Source organism: Lycium ferocissimum, chromosome 10 (assembly GCF_029784015.1).
Source record: "Lycium ferocissimum isolate CSIRO_LF1 chromosome 10, AGI_CSIRO_Lferr_CH_V1, whole genome shotgun sequence".
Classification (NCBI taxonomy): domain Eukaryota; kingdom Viridiplantae; phylum Streptophyta; class Magnoliopsida; order Solanales; family Solanaceae; genus Lycium; species Lycium ferocissimum.
The window spans coordinates 44,322,412-44,344,442 of record NC_081351.1 but is presented as its reverse complement, the minus strand read 5'-3'; the positions used below and the strand labels follow the sequence as shown (position 1 = coordinate 44,344,442).

At 35.2% G+C, this 22,031-nt stretch overlaps 1 protein-coding gene and 1 long non-coding RNA gene across 2 annotated transcripts; both read left to right on the top strand.

Annotated features, from left to right (window-relative positions):
* Nucleotides 1–8,885: 8,885 nt before the first annotated feature.
* LOC132034017 (uncharacterized) lies at nt 8,886–13,094 on the top strand. The gene is made up of 3 exons (XR_009408918.1): nt 8,886–9,010; nt 9,406–9,748; nt 13,014–13,094. It is a non-coding gene; the product is annotated as an uncharacterized LOC132034017 (long non-coding RNA).
* Nucleotides 13,095–18,012: 4,918 nt separating this feature from the next.
* On the top strand, nt 18,013–19,861 carry LOC132034016 (premnaspirodiene oxygenase-like). The gene is made up of 2 exons (XM_059424229.1): nt 18,013–19,017; nt 19,157–19,861. The coding sequence occupies exons 1-2, from the start codon at nt 18,106–18,108 to the stop codon at nt 19,769–19,771; spliced, it is 1,527 nt and encodes a 508-aa protein (XP_059280212.1). The 5' UTR covers nt 18,013–18,105; the 3' UTR covers nt 19,772–19,861.
* Nucleotides 19,862–22,031: the final 2,170 nt, after the last annotated feature.

The following is a 22,031-nucleotide window of genomic DNA, read 5'->3' as shown; positions in this document are numbered from 1 at the left end:
GAGTCGTATTATTATGGGTATGTCGGGGCCCAGTCCCAACTTAGGTTTTGATATCATATCTGACGTTAGAGACTTTTGCAGACAAAGTCATGTATACAGTATGTTAGTCTTGTAAGCGGCTATTTAAGCCGATGTATCATTATGTATTACTTTACATATTTCATAAGATTACAGGTTTTACTTGATTTGAGAAAGACGAAAATAATGTTTTTGAAAGGCTTTCATTATGCATTTCATTTTATGATTTAAGAGTCCCGTGAGATTATAAGTATAATGAGAACTAGTGGGTTTCCTCGGCTCTAAGTAAGGGTCGGGTGCCCATCATGCCCTATCAGGATTGGGGTGTGATAAAGTGGTATCAGAGCAGTTCGTCCTAGGGGTTGTTTGCAAAGTCGTGTCTAGTAGAGTCTTATTTATGATGTGTTGCGCGCCACATTTATAAACAGGAGGCTACAAGGCATTTAGGATGGTTACTCTTCTTTCATATCTAAGATCGGGCGATAGACCCAAGCCATAGGAAATGAGATTCCTTATACTAACCCTTGATTTCAGCAGACGAACAGTATCAAAAGAAGAAAGTGAGTGATGATATTGGTAGTTACAGAGGTAAGTCACTTCGTTGAGGCTACGTTATCAGAATATGTATTTATATGATAATGGATTGGTTGTCATAGAGGTAAGTCAGTGTAAGTACAACGGAGGAATTGATTAAATGTATCTCTTGATGATAAGTTCAATTCTAAGTTTGTGAACTAAACAAATTGAATGAATCAATACAAAGGTAAGCAACGGTACGAAAGATGTATGTCAGGTAAGCTAAGAATACTGAGGTACGGTTGAAATGTAAAGCTGAAGAATACCAGGGAAAGTAAATAGGAAGGTATAACAGGGCAGATCGCTAAAGGATCAGGTACATCTCGAGGTGTGATATATGAGGTAAGTTTCGACATCTTTGTACTTTTACTTGAAATTGGGAGCCGCGTGTGGCTGAGATATGTCGTGTATATATATATTAGCCCTGTGAGGCATTGTTGGTATTTGTTGCGCATACGTGTTTTTGGATAGTAAGAAATATAGAGGAAACTCTGCCAAAATTTTCCTAAATTTAAAGAAGATAAGATATAAGCTTGTAATATGTCCTAACGGGAAAAGATGTTGTGTAAAAAGTAATGGCAGGACGTGATTAAGTTAGGAGTATCATTGACAACTACAAGAGATGAGTTAATGTTGTTGAATTGATAGGAACAGTAATTATAAGATCGACATTGATATGGTAAAGGGAAATACTGGAGTAACTTAGAGAGACTGGTAGTACTAAAACATGACATAGAAGAGAAAGGGTAACTCTAATAGAGTGTGATACTGAAGTATTGATTGGATGGATATCAGGGGTACAAAATACGAAGGGTTATAACGAATGTGAATACATTGATAAGACAACTTATGTGGTAAGTGTAATAGGGCTGATCAGAAAGAGTAACAGGTTGAGTATGCTTACTTTACGAGCTTTTATAAGCAGGCTTGCAAATGAGATCAAGAAGCGGCACTCTATAGAGTTGATTATGATCAGGATATAATAAGAAGTAGCAAGAACTTTAATACAAAGTAAGTAAAGTATAACGAGGAAATGACTAAAGATGTGACATGTTATATATGAATAAAGAGTGAATGTAAGTGTGAAACCAATAAGCGAGCCATGGGGCAGTAGATAAGAAAGCTTATAAGATCTTGTTAGGGGAAAGTCCAAAGATAGAGGTTTTTGATGCAATATTTAAATGATAGCAAGCAAAAGGAAAAAGAGAGTCAACTTGAAAAAGAAATCAGAGAAAAGTGATATAGCAAAGTAGTAACAGTTTGTGATTTGTATAACCGAGATCATGAGTGATATCTTTGGCTAGATGTAAAAGGACCAAGACTACGAAAATATGAATAACGAAATAGAATGATTGTTAAGCAAAGGATCAGCATAATAAGGATGAGAGGAGATGATCAGAATGAATAGAATAAGTTTTGGAAGTGAAGAGTGGATTGTATAGAAGTAATATATTCTCTAGGACAAAGCCGTACTGAGTTAAGAATAGGGTTCCTTGTGCGAGGAGTAAAGGATTGATTATAAAACGGGAGGTAATAAGATAAATTGAGGAGGAAAGAATGTAAAGGAATAAGTATAGGTATAGAAAGAAAAGAAAATATGCGAAGTACATGCGCTTGAGAAGTAGTCGTTTTATGAAAAAAGGAAGATGCATCTCCTACAAATATCTTATGCCAAGATAGAACGAGTAAATTATATAAAGGAATAAGTTGGAAGGAAAAATGTGGCCATGAGTTATAGTTTACCTTATGATGATAAAGCGATAAAGAAAGGCTATCATCAACGACAAATACGATATGATTATGATTGGTTCTGAAATCAATGTTGAGTGCAACACAAGAGTAAAAGAGTATGAGACATAAGGGTTATTAGTTGCGCATGAGACTTAGATCCTTGAAAACAAAGATGGCGGGTTTAAGGGAAAATGCATTTATGGTTACTATAAGTCGATTACGGGAAAGAGAGGAATACCTTGAGATGGGAAGAAAATGGAAGGATGACGCTATAAGTGAACTCTGAGTATCGAAGAATGGGACAAGTGACATTACATGGATGGTACGGATAGATAGACATACTACTATTTCGAGTATCCCTATGGGACAGAAGTTGTTAATTGGAGCGGATGTAGACATTGACTCATAACTAACGGTTGAGCTAAGTAAAATACATCCTTGTTTGGATTGCTATGTTGGTTGTATTACTTGATTGCAAAACTGCATGATGAGTATGTTAAGACTTCACACATGAATTACCGTAGCTATAAATTATGGGAAATGGCATGAATATGATGCAAAGATAATAAGGGGATTGAGGAAAGGGATATATGAATTCGAGATTGAAAGTGAGGTAACGAATTTGAGAATGGTATAAGTAAGACCCTTAAGGGGGGAAGTGAGTAAGGAAAATACAAGACTTGTAGAGATTGAAACGATGAATCCTAAGATGTGATAGATATAGACTCTAAAACAAAAAGTGAGAGTTATGCAGAAATTAGTCTAATAGCTAGTAACTAAATGAACAAGAATCAAGCGGGTATCTGAGACTATACTGAAAATCATTCGTGAAGACCTTGAATAACATGATATTGGGAGCAAATAACTCAAGGAATATTGTAAAGGATAGCAATGCTATATTGGAATAGAGGCAAAGGAATTGACAGTAGAGTTGTTTGTTAATGATATTGCGATTTATAAGTGACAAATAAGAAGGAACATAAAGTTTGCTATAGTAGAATATAACATGTGATAATCAGGGGACAAATAAAGGAAAGAAAAGAGTATGACGAGATAAGTTACAACAAATAGACAAGAGTTTTGGTATGTATGAAATGCGTAAAATAGAATGAACCAAAGGAAGGGAAGTTTACGAATAAGATTAGATGTTCATACACGAATCACGCAAGAACGGTTATGTAACCTGCAAGTATTTACATGTCGAGAATGAAACCAATTGGGTACTTAAAAAGAGGAGTAAGAGGTAAGCAAGAATAGTGTGTTTGTGATACTTCGGGTCAGTTAAGGGAAAATATATGGTAAATTGAGTCGAAATGTTGAGTTGGAATTATCATTAAGGACAAATAGGACAATTAGTCTCAATATGATATAAGTACATGTTATATGTTTCTTACGATAGCCCTGGGGTGTGTTAGATTACTTATGAATTCGATAGGATCATTGAATAAATAATATTACGCCATGGAACTTTCATTTTTGTATCATTGTGGTTATAGAGAATTTCCAACAGTTTACCAGAGGGTTATGAAATTCCCGAAAATTATGAAGCCTTTAATAAGTCAACGAGGGACACCTACGACAGGACATCTCGGATTGAATTTATTTAGACCCTACAGATGTGAATCAATACCATTATCATGGTCATATGTAAGAAAAGAAGTGGGAGAGATTTGCAAACCATGTAAGACTTAATACCATTATTGAGCAAGAAAAAGGATCGACGAGTCCGAGTATCAAGGAGGATCATATCAGGAAAGTGACTCACTTATATCTCTAGAAGGGATATTCTTGAGGAATCAAGGGAGTATTGCAACTGAGAGTCATTGATAGGAAACTCGTTTCCAACTATTCAGAAGGAATGTTATAGATAGTGCATGTCGGAGGATTAAAATGATGACTCCGAGAAGGATGTACGCTGTGAACTATGCGACCTAAATAAAGAATGGAAGTAGACCTATAAGAACTAGAAGAGAGAACAAGAGGAACCAATATGTGATGGTAAACCTACTCAAAAGAAAGACAGCTCCTATTCTATAGTGTTACTGGAAAGATGACTCCAAAACAAGAAAAACTCGACCTAAGCCTTGAGCGTAGATGGATATAGTAAGTTGCAGTCAATTATGGAAGTAGCTAAATTATGACCACTTTCTTTGAAAATTCAATAATAACTGATGTCAGGTGGAGAATGGTATTAAGTTAAGCAAGGAGAGGCACAACATGATAGAAGAGTAATTGATTCGTCATAAGATCACCATAACTAGTATACTTATATAGGACTAGTTTAATATTCGAGGACGAATGTTCTAAAGGGGAGAAGGATGTTACATCCTGTATTTTTGGACTAGGACATTGAACCATCCAACATGAGCAAATTTACCCTAGCCCGAAGGATTTGGTCATATTCAAGCATGCATTAAGAGCTCGGTGTATAAAAGGATAAAGTCCCGAAATGATTTTAAGACGGTAAAGAGTGACAACGATAATTGGAAATAATATTTTATGTGTGGCATATGAGGCCATGGACTAGTGACATATCACAGGAGTATAAAATGAGTATATGAGGTATGCTAAAAATAATTATTATTTAAGTGAATTGAGATCAAGAAATTAATTACATGTGTAAATGGTTAAATGTTGAACTAGTGAGAGATCAAGTAATTAAATTAGGGATGAGAGGTTAGTGCCATGTGGACACCACCTCGCAGCAACTTGTGACTAAGCCATTTTAGTACTTAGGAGGAGGCATCTTTAGGAGGTTATTAGTAATTCTTAAAGAGGGCCCACGGTCCATTAAGATGAACTAGAATATTTCACCATAAGTGAGATATGTCTTGAAAGAAATATGATGACTAGTAGTAAAAACATATATAGGAACGTGCATTTCCTAGGTGAGAAGGCGAAAAGAATTACTTTTTCAATGTAAGATACAAAGAGCTATTATGAAGCATGTTCCTTGGGGCAGAAACGTTTAACGTATGCAAATATACATTCATTTCTTCAATTAGAACATATGGACTGAACCTATATACTGCCATGTTATTCAATTTTGTATCGGGTTTCACTCAGCGCTTCAATCTAGTTGTTCTGTTTGGTCGTGTTATTGAATCCGGACTTTCTTCAAAGTGAAGTAAGGTGGAAGAAGAGTAGTTCTTGGCATATAAGGTAAGAAATCCTCTCTCCTAGATGTATTTGAGTTATCCGAGTCGTATCTATGTTGCTAGATGAAAGAAATGCGAAAGTTATATCAGAAATCGAATAAATTGTTGTTGTTATCGTGTGGGCTATTTGGTGATTGTTATGAGTTACTTTGTGGGCTGGAATATCATGGGGATTGGTTGTAGTTGTAGTTGTTGTCGTTTTTGTTGCCGTTATACTATGTATATACGAAAATAAAGAAGTGTATACAAGCATTGGTATACGAATGTATATTGGGCTGTTTTGGAAGTGGTTTAAGAATGGATTTAATTCTATTTGGATATGTATTTGTTGATATTGTTGTTGTTGGTATTGTGATTGATATTTTGGCTAAGTTGGAATCACGAGGATTATTAAGTTTTTAGGGAAAATGCTGCCCGAATATCGTTAGATTCCTAAGTAATTAAGGATTGGCTTGAAAGAGTATCCTAATTTGATTATTGGCATATTTGGTATTGTTTGTAGATTGGTGATGCCCGAGACCTAAGTTATGGTTAACTTGAGAAGCGACAAGGTATGTTAAGGCTATCCCTTTTATTCATTTTGGAATGATCTTATGATATGAACGAATGAACGTATAAGCGAGCTTCCATATTACTCTACTCTTAGCGGCATGAGGAGAACCACAGTCTTTGACGATCCTATATCCCTTGTTATGATTGTTCCTTCTGTTCATGGGTCCTGAGGTTTCGTATATTGATAATATTAGCTTGTTATATTATACTCATGCATTTATATATATATATATATATATATATATATATATATATATATATATATATATATGTGTGTGTATGTGTGTGTGTGTGTGTGTGTGTGTGTATAGTGTGTGTGTGTGTGTGACACGTAGTGCAACCACTAATCAGTTGGCTATTCACACCGAGTCCTGATACAGGTCACGTACGTTATACACACTGAGTCTTGATACAGGTCGCGTACGTTATACACACCGAGTCCCACTAGGGCCAAGTACGTTATATAGATATGATGGTGATAAAGGCCTGTGGATACTTATGCATTGATAAATGGTTTTACATGAAAGCATGCATGATTCTTGCCTTCGGGGCTATTTACATTTCTAGTCATTGCCTTCTTGGCTACTTACATTATTATTCTCTGCCTTCGGGGCTATTCATATTACAGGTTGTTTCTCGTACTTTCATTATGACTTATATCTCACTCTTTATGATTACTGCTGCCTTCCATACTCGGTACATTGTTCGTACTGACGTCCCTTTGCTTGGGGACGTTGTGTTTCATGCCATACAGCCCCATATTGCTTTGCAGGAAAGTTATATAGGAGTTTGACTATAGGATATCCCAGGCTATCAATTGGATTGGTAAACTCCATTCTGCTCGGATTGATGCCGCGTCGGGGTATTTCCCACATAGTTGAGTCATATGCATTATGGGTATGTCGAAATCCCCAACTTAGGTTTTGATATCATATTTTACATTAGAGACTTTTGCAGACAGAGTCATGTATACAATATGTCAGTCTTGTAAGCGGCTATGTAAGCCGATGTATCATTATGTATTAGTTTACAGATTTCACATGTTTACAGATTTTACTTGATTTGAGAAAGACGAAAAGAATGTTTTTGAAAGGCTTTCATTATGCATTTCATTTCATGATTTAAGAGTCCAATGAGATTATGAGTATAACGAGAACCGGATTTGCTCGACTGCGTAGCGGTGCCCGTCATGCCCTATTAGGATTGGGGTGTGACAACTATAGCGGCAAGCATACCGCTATGGCGGCTAGTCACTAAATCCCTCAATCTGTTATAGCTGCCTTACCAGCGCTATAGAGGGACCTCCACGATGATTATAGTACCACTGCAGCCCCTACACCAGAATATTAGAAAGTTCTGGTTTTTTGACCAACTCAACCCGAAATCAGAAAGTTCTGATTTTTTGACCAACTCAACCCGAAATTCGGCTATCACCTAGGACCCCACGGATACCAAACAAACATGCAAACACACATAAAAACGCGCTACGAATTCACCCGTGGCGTCGGATTTCCCAACGGAGGTCTATTTGACCATGTCAACCCCCAATGGCCTAAAGCCAAGTTCCCAACCCAAGTTCCAAAACACTCCGAATTGCATTGGGAACCGAAAACACTACCAAGTCATAAATGGCTATTCGGACCTCTCGGAATCGACGGAATTCAAAAAAGATCCGTTTACTCAAAAGTCAACTTTTGGTCAAACGAATTCCACTTTGAGGCTCAAACCTCCAAAAGTCGCTCTGAAACCCACCCGATGACCTAGGGAAAAGGTCAACAGGGGTAAAAGGGTCATTAGCACTATAACAACCAATCGGGTCATTACACTCAGGAGGGACACTTTGTGATTAGCTTGGACATCATAATAGTATTTAACTATATAATAAGTGTGACTTTGCTGGTACGATGAAGGGCACTTTTGGTATTTACTGTTTAAATTACAACTCATTCGTTTTTATCCTTCGGTGACACGTGCAAGTTAGCGTGATGACACGTAATGTGACACAGCTGGTTTCACTTTAACTTTGGCAAAAGACATAAATTGACCTTTAAACTTGTCCCCAAAAGTCATTTTCACACTTAAACTATACAAGCGACCTATTATACACCTGAACAATTAAAATGTGAATTTAATACCACCCTGATGCACACATAACCAGTTGCACAAGGAGAGGTGTAACACACTCGCCTGCAACGTCAGCACCACATCAGATTTCTTTTAAATTTTGAATTCTTTTTCTTTTCTTTTAGTTAAAATTTTATTTATTTTTTCTTTTTCTTTATTGTAAAATATAAATTTTATAACCCCTCATCCACCCCCCTCCCTTCTTCCATCTTCTCCATCCACCACCGAACCACCACCGTAACACCACCACCACCATCACTTCCCCACACACCAGTCCATTTGATGGGCAATTCGTGCAATTTCTTCATTGTTGAGCAATTTCTAAATGTTATTTATCCAGTCCATTTGAAGGACAGTTCGTGTAATTTCTTCATTGTTGTTAAAAGTCCATTTGAAGGGCAGTTCGTGCAATTTCTTCATTGTTTAACAACAATGAAGAAAATTTGATTTATCCAATCCATTTGAAGGGCAGCTCGTGCAATTTCTTCATTGTTTAACAACGATGAAGAAGGTGGGGGTGGGAATTGGTTTTTTATTGTAATTAAAATTTATTTTTGCTTTAATTTTATTTCTCACTCCTCTATTATTTAATTATAATTTTTTTATGCCACATTAGTTCAGAAGGTGATATTAAATTCACTATTGAGATGTTCAAATGTGGAATAGGCCTCCTGTATAGTATAAGTGTTATATCACATTCGGGTATAGTTTCAGTCCCCTTTAACTTTTCATTCCCCTTCCACAAAAGCTTCTTCCACTCCTGCAAGCTCAGTCTGTCAACGGGGGCTAAAACTGAAAGTCTGAAGCTCTGGTTCTATACATCACGGTGGCTTTCCATAGATTGAAGCTCTGTGATGTATCTCTTCTCTAGCTTTTATCTATTCTTATCTCTCTCTATCTTTATTGTTTTCTGTTTCACCCTTTATCTACTGAATTATTCTCCGTCAAATTGATATCAAAACGCTTTTTCTTTTTCTCCTCAAGGTTTTCCACTCTCAGAACTTTATCATAAAAAAAATCTATCTTTCCTCTTTCGCTTCCATTACACTTGCAAGCATTGTGGGTTTTGTAATTTTTCTCCATTTCTGCTTTATTCTTCCTCTTCTTCTTCTTTTTGGTTGATTTGGGGATGAGTGCCAATTTGATACAGTATATTTTTATTTGAATGTTTTGGGTAACAAGAGAATAGCTCCTCTCAATCGGTTGTTAAATTTGCTCTTTTTATTTTTTTATTTTTTTTATTCAGGCATTTGCGCTTACTCCAACGTGAAAGCAAAGCATTTGTTAAGACGAAATACAGGGGAGGAGCAGCAGAAGATGCTTCTTATCGGATAAATCTATCAGCCTTGGAAATCGCTATGCTGTTGTAGTGTAGGTAACGAGTTTGACATTGTATTTTAATCATATACTCCTATAACTTTAAATAAACGCCCTTTACTGGGTTTTATTATGTATTTATTATATGTAGCCTTAAGTAGGCGATGTTTAGATAAACTGATACTTTTGTATGATTTATCCCATTGTAGGTCGGAAGTCACTACGAATTAAACATCTTGTGAAGCACCAGGTGAAACAACGTTTACTTGAAGGTTGGTATACCATATTTGCTAATGTCTGTTTGTGGATATAATTTCATTGTTTTATTCTTTGGAAATGGCATTATATGGTTAATTTTCAGTCATTTTTTTTTAATTTGAATATAAATGAATTTGTCTTGTTTGTTTCTTGAATCTTTATATTATGTCAGTTTCTACTTTTTCCTCTTTCATTTATTGTTTGTTCGTTCACACTTTTGCCTCGTTTTAGGTATAAATCCTCCTAATAGTTCTTTCAGAAAATTTAAAAAGTTAAAAGATACACAGTGCAAAATTTTCCTACATATTTTGAAGGCGCTATATTTCTGGTTTGGTTGCAAAGTTTACAACACCATCTTAGTGCTGTCTTCTATGTATAGAGTTTCTATTTTAGTGAAAATAGGATAAGCAAGGTAAAAGGCGACCATGTAGAGGGGGGAAATATTCACTATCATCTCCTTCGCCATCTATTATGATGTAATCAGATTGAAGGTTCTTGTGAAGTAAAATATTACAACAAGTTATATGTTCCGAACGAGGGCATATGTTTGGGCTTGAAAATGTTGCATATTTGGGAACCAAGGGATTACTCTTTGCTGCTCTCTGTTTCAAGAATTGGCTAATTTTGGAAACGTACAGTTTAGCTCATTGATGATACATTAATGTTCCGAGGAAGAGCTGTAGAGTAGATATTAAGTTTTATGTTGTATGCTTGTGCAGTGCATATAGAAAAATAACTTCTTTCATTGCTTGAACAACTAGAGACATTAAAGACTTAAAATTTAGATCCCAAAATGAGAGATTTGCTGAATATGCTTCCTTCATTAGTTTCAAGTTCTAATATTTGAATTCCCACATCGGTAGGGATATGGATTATTCGACTCTTATATGCTTTAGGGAAATCCTCAACTCATGAGCTGGCTTTTGGGTTTCAGTTAGAAACAAGGACCATTATCTTATCAGATGTCAAGTCAAAGTTGTTGAAATTTGCCTAAGAACCAAGTTGCTAGGCAAGGTCAAGTCAAAGTTGTTGAAATTTCCTTAGAACCAATTTAATAGGACATAATTGATTACATGACCTGCTTCATTTTGCAATATTTAAGAGCATTTAGTGACAGGTCACATGGACATACCAAACAGAGATAGCCATGGAGTGAATCAAGAAGAAAGGAAGCTTGGTCGGAAGTTCCTTATGGATATTGATGCTTGGATGGATCTTCGAGCTGCTGGTAAATCTGACTGCTTATTGGACAATCTTTAAGTTATACTGATATATACCAGTGCGTGATGATTTTGAGTTTGTTCAAATTTCAGTTTTGAGGGTTGAAATAGAACATAAAGAACTTAATTTCATAGCTTAAGAAATGAAATTTGTGAAATATCTTTGAAGTCGGTCGTGACTTGACGCGGGCTGATATCAAATCATACAAACAAAAACCATGCACAAACTAAGTCCTGGACATTTAAGTAACAGGATTCTATTGCTCAAAAGGTCACTTTCAAGTTCCATTTTTTTTAATTTTTCTATATCAAATAATTTCCTTTCACAAGATAGAAAGGTACGAGGATTGAGTAGTTTCACCACAGCTAAACTGAGAGATGAGTAGAACAGAACAGACAAGACTTCAATTTTGACTCAACTGAAAAAATATGTATGTGGGTACTCTTTTCTTCTTATATATTAGCAGGAAGTAGGGTCCAATTCAGATAACAAATGAGCAGGTTTAAGATGCTATGCAACTCACATGTGAAGGTCTCTCTTTGTTGTGCTGCAGAATGGTAGCCGTATTTTGAAACAACCCAACAGATACATGCAATAGCAAATGATCGAAAGCAGAGAATGATTCTTTCTTAAAAGCACTTGCCAAATGAAAACTGAGGACATCTCTACACTTTCAGTTTAAGTAGATGATTATTGAGCAATACTAACTTTTGCATTTCAAGTTAATTCATTGTGCAAAAAACTTAAAGAGATGTCTGAGAAAACAAAATCAACCGAGACAGAGGCATGATTGGAGGAGACCAGAGAGCAAAGTCACCTATGTCAAAAACATATAAAATGGGAATTTCAAATTTGGTCCTTCATATGCCCTCTTCCGAGATAGGGGTAAGGTCTGCGTACACTTTACCCTCCCTAGACCCCACATTGTGGGATTTCACTGGGTATGTTGTTGTTGTTGTTCTTCATATGCCAGTTGCTCTTATGTTTTAGGGATTAATATTTTATTTAGACAATTGTGCAGGATTTCCTATAAAGCATTTTTATTTTTTTGGTTTGGTCTTGTTTTCTTAGATAGAAGAAAAAGGTATGCTTTTCTTCCATTAATTTTTTCCTTTTGCTTCCTTAACTTCTTTTATTCTGTTTGCTTAGATCTCTGCTGTTGGGTTTGCTGCTTCTTCCTCTTTCTTTTATCACTGTCTTTGGTACTATTGCTTTTGAATTTTCTTTGGTGACTTCTCGGTTTCTCACTACTGAAAAGCAGAGGAATGGACACCTTCTTCGACTTACCTTTGTTTTCTCAGCCATGTATGTGTTTCAGAATAGAGTTTACCGTATCTTGAATTTTGAGTAGTTTTTGGTTGGATTTTCAGTATGCATGTCTGTCTCTTTTCCGTAATTTGATCATGGGTCTTTTTCTCCCTCACATTCACCGAATTTTACTTGCATCCCCACAATATTCTTGAATGGGGTTTATCTTTTGCTTTTTGTTATCTTTGATGAACACTTCGATTGAACTGAATAGGTTGTCACTTATCTAATGTTTTCTTTTCAAATATAAAAATGAATTGGAGTTGATATTTCTTGAAGATTAAGCTTAGGTGAATTTATTCGGCAAAATGTTAATTCCAACGAACAGTTCTGCTTTAAAAATAATTCTTTCTTAAGTGAATTCTCCATTCAACTAAAGCGTATTATCAATAAATTCAAAAGGATTCACTGTTCTCTTTTCATATTTCTTGGTGTTTTATTAATAATTTTCACCATACATGTATTTGAAAGTGAAGTTTTGCTAAGCCACTCTATTTGTTGCATGTGGTGGCTATGGCTTGAGATAAATGGCGGGACTTGATTTACCGCCGTTGGAATTTGGTAATTTTGTTTTAGTTTCTTCTGTTTTAAAATAAAACTTACATCTTCCGCTAATTTTGGCTAAATTTAGCAAATGCATGCTAACAATTTTTCCAAATTTATCATTCTGTCCATCACACGTGTATTATGATTTATTCCCAACAGTAGCTCCTTCTTTCACTTTACAATTGCTTTACCTTTCACTTTTAGATTGTGCAGGTACTCTTCTGAGAAAAAAGCTATTTCTCTCACAGGAAAAAAAGGTGCTCCTTCAATCCATTATTTAACTTCTTGCCTATTATTATTATTATTATTTTTTATTTTTTTTGGTAGGTGTCATTGCTCAACTCCGATGGGCTTTTCTTCTTCTCGCAGGCTCTTGGACTCTTTGGATTCGATATGTTTAGTTAAAACACCAAATGGTTGTGTTCTATATTGTATATTCCACGTTATGCTAAATTGACCTATGTGCTTTAAGACTGTAAAAATTTCAACCTTGACAAAAGAACTTTACAAAACACTTGGCATCAGATGTCTCATAACAAAAGAAAGATGGAAACAGCCCAAACTGAGCAGACAAGTGGACATTCATGTCTTTCTGCCAAGTCGAATAGCTTACCGGGAAACGCCAGCTGGAAAAAAGGCAGCACTTCTAGAACGACGTTGAGCTAAATATTCTGCGAGAAGGTGTCGTCTTTCTGAAAATTCTCCTGCTAACTATTCCTGGCAGATTGATTCTTTTCGCGAACCTGTGAAAATGATTCCGTTGCAGTCTACTATCTTCATCAGAGACAATCTTTCTGCTACTTCTGCAAAGGAACAACCAACTCAATGTGCCAGTGTGTACAAAATAGGTTAGCATAAATTAAATTTTAGAATTTATAAGCACAGCTAGATAGTTACTCACTGTACGTTAATTCATACAATATTACAGGATCAACATCGGGAACATGTAATGAACGTTCTAACTTACGCCAACCACCGATAGCTGTCAGAGGTCTATTGTATCACACTGTTACATTACAACTTCCTGAGGGATATGAGTTATAAGTTCAGAGCCTCTTTTTTCTTGGAGATCCTGCAACCAAAATGAAGGTAAAGAAAAGATTCTTCATATTCATTTGGAAATTGTACAAATTGGGTGAGTTTCTTCTAGTATTTGTTTTAGCTCGACTTGGCAGCTTCATATTCATTAGGAAATTGTACAAATTGGGTGAGTTTCTTCACCTAATACGTAGAGTTCCTCGCTATGTTTCAGGAATAAATTGTTTTCTTTGACTTGTGTGGTTTATTGTGACCTGAAGATTTGAGTCTGGCATAAGTCAAACTACCAATTTATGCTTCTGTCCAGGTTGCTAGAGCCCTTCTTTAAAACCACTGAGGACAAGACAAAAATGTATCTGACATATGCTAACGTTACATCTGAGACATTCTTCTAAGGTAATTTAGCATAATTTTAACTTTCCCACCATTTGCTTGGAGCACATGATACAATTTATACCAATTGGTTCTCCGTAGCCCACATATACTCACCTTCCATTACCAGATTGTTGATTGTTAAAAAAGATGAAGAGATAAATTGATAAATGAAGGAAGTTTTGTTTCGAATGCATCTATGTCGATATTTAGTTTCTGCAGGATTTTATCTGGTAGAACTACCTATGTATCCATCACTTAAGCAAATTATTGGATTACACTGACATTATTAGCCAATTTATTTATGAAATCCACTTCTTCATTTACCCTCCTTGAGAATTCATGGTTGTCATCTGGACAAGAAGGCAAAGGAAGCTCGCGACTATTCAACAGCTCTATATCTGATTACTCAAGTTTCCCTTCTTCGCAGCGATAACAACTCACTAACATTTTTTCCTTAATAACAATAGTTATTTAGCAGGAAATTGAAGTATTTACTACAGCTTGCTGACTTTTTGTCTGGTACATAGATGTTCCAGTGACCTCTATAGTCATGAAAAAGAGGTAAGCAAATTTACTACTGCACCTAACTTAACTGCAACTTTGCAAGTTCAACTAATGCTTCCTTGACAGCATAATATTTTCTTCAGCTGGATTGTCAGTAAACCACGTTGCCTGCTGATTCACCTATCATCTCTCAATTACCTTAAATTGTAAGCTCTTATTTGCAATTTATTTATGTCAATAACAGCTCAATTACCCTCAAAGATCAGTGACCATTTATTTATGTCATTTTCACGATAAAGGGCTATGGGCGGAAGGTCAATAGGGCATGAAATCAGCTTATTATAAATAACAGCTCATATATAAAATTACGTACTAAAATGCCCTTTAAAAATTAGGTATTGTTTGAGCACACGTGTCAGACATGGAATCTTTGCCTACATTTTACTATACTAGTTCTGGACACGTGTGTTACGTTGCACGTGTGTCCATGTAAGCAATACGTATCGTATAAGTCATATTTAGATTACACTGTATTGGATATTCCAAAACAAAAAATGATGAACAATCACCTATTGAAATGACTTTTTTGTTGAACGATAAATGATTAGATATTCTTTGAACCTTTAAAATTTACAACCAAATTAAGTTTAGTAGTTAAAATGTATAATGAGTCACATTTTTAAGTTATTAGGTGCAAACATGTGATATATTCATGTGTTACAAAATATTTCCTTGTAGATGATGTTCTAGATGTATGTTCCTTTTCGATTATTTGATTGGTCTTTCATGACAAGAACACTCGTTGTGGACATTGATATTTGTTTGAAGTGCAATGTACAATTGTCCATGGGAGAAAACAATCTGCTTTAATTTTACCTCGAAGGAGCTTTGATGTTTGCAAAATTCTGGTGCTCCAAACTCTCACAGAATGTACTCTAAATGCAAAAAGAAGTAATAGTAATTCCTTCTTTTTTTTTTTTTTCCATACATAAACTTCCAATCATGAAAAAAGTTTACCAAGAAGATTCATCTATAACAATGATTGATCACAAGATTGAACCCCCCTCACTTACGCAAAAAGAAATAACAAATTAGTTTCCTGATCTCACCCTTCCTCCTCGTGAGGACATCTATAATACTCATATGAGCCTTTGCATCTGCAAATTTTTACCCCACAAAAGGGTAAAGTGGTTTCACCCGAAATGTTCTTCGATTTTGAGGTCGACCGAAATCTTTGGTAGATTTGAGAGGAAGAGATCTCACCCACCGCACGCTCCATCTCTTGATGGTCAAAAGAATGGCTAAAGTTGTAACATGATAAACCAAAACTTGAAGTCTGCCATTCAACAACGTTTATCGTATTTGATGAGAAGTGGGAACACCTTTGTACAATATTATTGCAAAAGAAAACGGAAATCATACTTAATTTAACAAAAAGGAAGTAATCAAAACATGTTGTGTTCTGAAAAATGTAATAGAACTTGTGGCATGGCACTGAAGTTTCTCGATACCAAATGTTTTTGTCTGTGGTGTAATGTTGTTTCTTTGTTGGCAATTTTGTCCCTTTATTATGATATCATCTACTTAAAGCATAATATCCCAACAACAAAAAAGCCTAGTTGTAAGCAATGTTTTTAGAGGCATTTTCGGGGCGAGCCACGGCGGGCGGGACGTCTCAAAAACGCTTTTAAAATGAAAAGCGTAGATATATAAGGCGTACGCCCTAGAATTTGGGGCGTAAGTCCCGGGCACAGAAGCGTAAGTCTCGGGCGTTAAGGCGTACGCCTCGAGCGTAAATCTGATTTTTATTATTGGTATAATGATATTTATACTTTATGTTATCATGTTGTAGTAATTTTTCCTAAAATATATAAATAAAGAAAGCAACTCTCATAGAAAATAACACTACCATAAATGGTTTTTTTAGATGATTATGCCTAAAATTAATATGATAGAGATTTCATGGCACTGTGTTCCTGAAGCAACTTTATCCATTTTGTTATTGCTCTTACACTTTTTGCTCTTCTTACTTGAATATATTAATAAAAGTCATTGCAAATATTAGTTGAGGTTGGGAAGGACTAATAGATCTGGAGATATGAAGATTTCATTTTAAAGATTATTTAGGTTGTCATCATTTTTTGTGTTGTTACCTTATCAAATAATATTTATAATAATTTTTTTTATATTATTGGTGATTTATTTGAATTTATTTGTAAAATTTTAATGAAAACTTTACTTTTGCTTATTTTTTAGTAATAAAATTATAAAATTGAAAATACATGAGACATACGCTCCGTCGGTCCATGGGACTTACGCCCCGTGTCTCGGGGCTTACGCCTCGCCCCATACTGCGTAAAACGCCTAGCCTTGCCCCCCACCCCCCACCCCCTGGCCTCTTAAAACACTGGTTGTGAACATGCTTCTCATTTGAAAAATATAACGTAAAGAAGGCAGAAGGAAAATCTTTTACATACCTGATAAGTTTGCATAACTGCTGCTGTATATGCTCTGTAGTTTAATTCCATCAAATGGTGAGGGGTAGTTATATTCTTGATGTCCGTTTTATATAATGATGATTAATTAATGTGCAGAATTTAACATATCAGGTAAAATATTTCATCATTAATTCAATTTGTTAACTGAAGAAAACCAGAAAGTTCTGTAACGGATTCATAGGTGATGTAAGTAGTTGAAGGTGTGAGACTGTGAGTACAACACTAACCCAAGAGAGAGAAAACATGAATCTAGTTCATCTTTTCAACAAAGTTGAAAGTGGATCCACTGAAAAACAAAACTCACAAAAGAAAAATCAAAATGTTGGCAGAAAATTCATGGCACACCAATTTTGAGAATATCGATCAATCTAATGTAAGGTGAATTTTGGGTTAAGCCACTAAATCAAAGGCTTTAGGTCCCTCATTTTCTGGGGCTCGACTTTTCATCAATATAGGTTATATATATTTATTTATTTTGAAAAATTACCCTTGTAGTAAAAGGAATTAGTTAACTAATCGACGGAAAAGAAGGTCCCTAAATTAGTAAGCAATATATACTAATACAAATAAAAATTAAGACCCCTCATTGAAGTTTGGCTTTAGGCCCCCAACATTATTGAGTCGCCCATGATCTACTGGTCTATCTCTCGCTTGCTGGCCAACATCAAAAGTTGTCATTAATATAACCCTTGGATTAAGTCCGCCTACTACTATGGAAAAGTAAATGGTGTATGTTTTCTTATCACTTCAGTTGCCAAAAAGAGAAAGGATTACTCCCATAGTTTTACTTTTCAAACATTCCCATATTATATAAACATGAAGCTAAGCACATAACTACACACCATAATATCAAACAATATACAATTGTTTACCTTTCTGAAATGGAGACTCAAAACTTGTCCTTCATCTTCATTTCACTCTTGCTATTTATTTCCTTCATCTTTCTTCTATTTCAGATATGGAAGGACTCAAAAACAACCCTTAAAAAAAGATTGCCTCCAGGGCCATGGGGGCTACCTTTTATTGGGAATTTGCACCAATTAATGAATGGTCACCTACCACATCATACTCTAAGAAGTCTATCTCAAAAATATGGGCCCATAATTTACTTACGTCTTGGAGAAACATCAACAGTTATTGTATCTTCACCTGAAATGGCAAAAGAAATTTTGAAAACTCAAGATCTCAAGTTTGCAAGTAGGCCTGCACTTATGTATGGAGATATTGTTTTCTATAATTACACGGATATAGGAACTTGTCCGTATGGTGATTACTGGAGAAATATGCGCAAAGTGTGCATCTTGGAACTACTTAGCGCGAAGATGGTCAAATTATTTAGCTCCATTCGACAAGCAGAGATGTCAAGTGTTATTTCATCGATTAATTCCATGCCTGGTGACTTGATCAACCTATCAGACAAATTTAATTGGTTTTCAAGTTGTGTAACTTCTAGGTCTGTTTGTGGAAAAGTGGTTCATGATCAAGATAAGTTGATAATGCTGGTGAAGGACGTAGTATCATTGGCCACAGGATTTGAATTGGCTGAGATGTTCCCTTCGCGAAAGTGGCTTCATAAGTTCAGTGGGTTGAAGTCCAAATTAATGAAGGCTCACGCAAAGGTGGATGTACTTTTGGAGAATATCATTAATGAACATAAGGAAAATCGAGCAAATGGTAAAAAGGGTAATGGTGAGTATGGAGGCGAAGATTTGATTGATGTTTTACTAAGAGTCATGGAAAGTGGAGAATTAGGAACTCCAATTACAAATAAGAATATCAAAGCAGTTATTTTTGTAAGTTTAATTCCATTTGAAACTTCTCATGCTTTGATTTTTTTATATAAGGAACTTTTGAAGTTATTGTTTATGCTAGAGTATGATCTTGAAATATTAGAAATTGGGTTTAGAATTTGATGGTTTTAATTGCATGCAGGACATGTTCGCCGCAGGAGCTGAAACATCATCTACAACAATTATTTGGACATTGGCAGAATTGATGAGAAATCCAAGTGTCATGGCTAAAGCACAACTTGAAGTTAGAGAAGTCCTAAAGGGAAAGAAAACATTTGAGGATACTGATTTGGAAGAGTTGAACTATCTAAAATTAGTAATTAAAGAAACATTAAGGCTGCATCCTCCGGCTCCTCTATTAGTTCCAAGGGAATGCAGAGAAGAAACAACTATCAACGGATACACAATACCTATCAAAACTAGAGCCTTCGTGAATGTATGGGCAATTGGAAGAGATCCAAAATATTGGGATAATCCAGAGAGTTATATACCTGAGAGATTTGAGAATAGTTCTATTGACTTCAAAGGAAATCACTTGGAACTTATTCCATTTGGCGCAGGAAGGCGAATGTGTCCAGGAATGTTATTTGGTTTAGCTAATGTCGGACATCCTTTAGCTGAGTTACTTTATAACTTCGACTGGAAGCTTCCAGATGGAGTTAATCCGAATGATTTGGACATGACTGAAAAAAATGGGATAAGTGTCAGCAGAAAGGCTGATCTTTGTTTGATTGCTACTCCTTTTGGCCACCCTTAATAGTCACTTAGTGTTACTAGCTACATGTTTATCAGCTAGTGATGAAAATTAAGCTTGTACAACAACTTCGTGTGATCCTTTTTACATTAATATCTGTTGCAGCAATAAAATGACCGACATGTCAACTAAAAAGAACATATATCTATACTATAAGGGATTTCGTACCCTTCATATAAAAAATATTACTCTATGTCTATTTGGAGAAATAATTTATCCGAAATGGCCCATATTTCTAATATTACCCGAAATGACCCCTTTATACATTATTATACACTTTTATACAAGGTTTATACATATCGTTTACAGTAAGCGTATAATATTGTATATTGTGTGTATAAATACTGTTTTTAAAGTTAGCAGTGCGGATGTAAATTAAAAATATGAGTACATGGATGTAATATTTTATGTTGGATTGTATGTTACTGAAATTATCCCTATTAAAAATTCATCTTAACCAGTGACATGGTTATCAAATTTGATCTCCTTCTCATTTTCATCTACTTATGAGTAGATAAATTTTCACAATCAACTATTGATTTCACGGATTGAACTTCCTTGAAACTTCATAACTATTTGTTGCTTCTTTAAGCACTTATTATGTGACTCCACAAACTAATTATGTTGGACTTATGAACTATGCTCATCACAGGTTGTTGGTTTTGTAGTAAAAGAAGAATGTTGCTACTTCTAATGCTTTATCTCTCCTAAATTGCAAAAACAGAAAATAAGTAAGAAATTCACTTATTTTCCACTACCCAACCGAACATGAGAAAATAAGTAGAAAAATTCACTTATTTTCCAAAAACACATTTTCCAAGAAAACATTTTCCTCGGAAAACACTCCATACTGAACACACTTCAATGACCCATCGAAATTTTAGAATAACAGACCCATTACCCATTACCAATTCAACGACCCATCGAAATTTTAGAATGGGTTAAATTCTTGCTCTTTCACTGGCATAGGAGTTAATATGCTACCAGAACTCAGAGGCACACTTGAGAAATTCAAAAAATTTATAGGAAATTTAAAAAAGATAACCCAAAATCATTATATATAAAAGAGAGTTTTACACGATCCTTCAAGTTTAATGAAGTTATAACACAAACAACATAACTGTTAATATCTTTCGGAAGTAGCAATTTTAATTACACTTATAACATATTTTAAAATAAATAAAATTCCAATAATTTAATAATTAATCCCCTCTTTCTCTACCCTCTTAAATATAAATTTAAGAATTAATCACCTCTTTCTCTCCCTTCTTAAATATAAAATTTAAGAATTAATCCCCTCTTTCTCTCCCTTATAATTCCTACATCTCTTCTTTTAATTTAAGAATTAATCCCCTCTTTCTCTCCCTTATAATTTCTACATCTCTTCTTTTAACCTTATAGCCGTAAATCTCAATCTGGATTGTACGTGGTCACGAGTGAGGCCAGTGGCGGTGTGCTATATATATATATATATACACACACATTATATATATCGTATTATATTTTTGCATGTGTAAAAATTGTTCTATATACCTTAAAAATATACCTATAATGTATATATATATATATATATGTATGTAATATCTTTATATTTTGAGAAAAAACATGTTTTAACCCCCGAACTTTGCACGAAAACTCACTTTAGCAACTAAACTTAACTTCTATTTATTTACCCCCTTAACAACTTACGTTTCAATTGTTTTCCACCCCAAATCTTGCCGACGCGCAAAAAAAAATTAAAAAAAAAAATAATTAAGAGAGTGAAAAATAAAAAAAAAGTGGACCCGCTCATATATATATTATTATAAATTAAAAAATAAAATAAAAGTTATACAATTAAAAATAAAATAAACATTATACAATTAAAAATAAAAATTATCACCATCTTCTTCACAATCCCCCTCCCACTCCACAACCCCACCCACCATCTTCTTCCCCGCCATAGCCCCCCCCCCCCCCCCCCCCCCCCCACCACAGCCCCGCCCCCAGCTATTTTTCTTCCCACTCCACAGCCCCCCCCCCCAAGCTGCTTCTGTCCCCGCCACAGCCCCCCCCCCCCCCAAAAAAAACTGCTTCTTCTTCTTTTCATTTTCACCATTTTTTGATTTTGATTTTGATTTTAATTTTCTTTCAAAAATAAAGTTATGGAAGAAATGAGTTTGCTAATAATGGTGGTGGAAGAAATGGGTTTGCTTAGAAATGGTGGTGGTTGCGGATGTGGGTATTTTAATTTTCTTTCAAAAATAAAGTTATGGAAGAAATG

Excerpts from the sequence above, each read along its gene's own strand:
- LOC132034016 (XM_059424229.1), top strand. The coding sequence starts at position 18,106 with ATGGAGACTCAAAACTTGTCCTTCATCTTCATTTCACTCTTGCTATTT. Across the intron at positions 19,018-19,156 it reads ATATCAAAGCAGTTATTTTT|GACATGTTCGCCGCAGGAGC; the intron begins GTAAGTTTAATT and ends AATTGCATGCAG.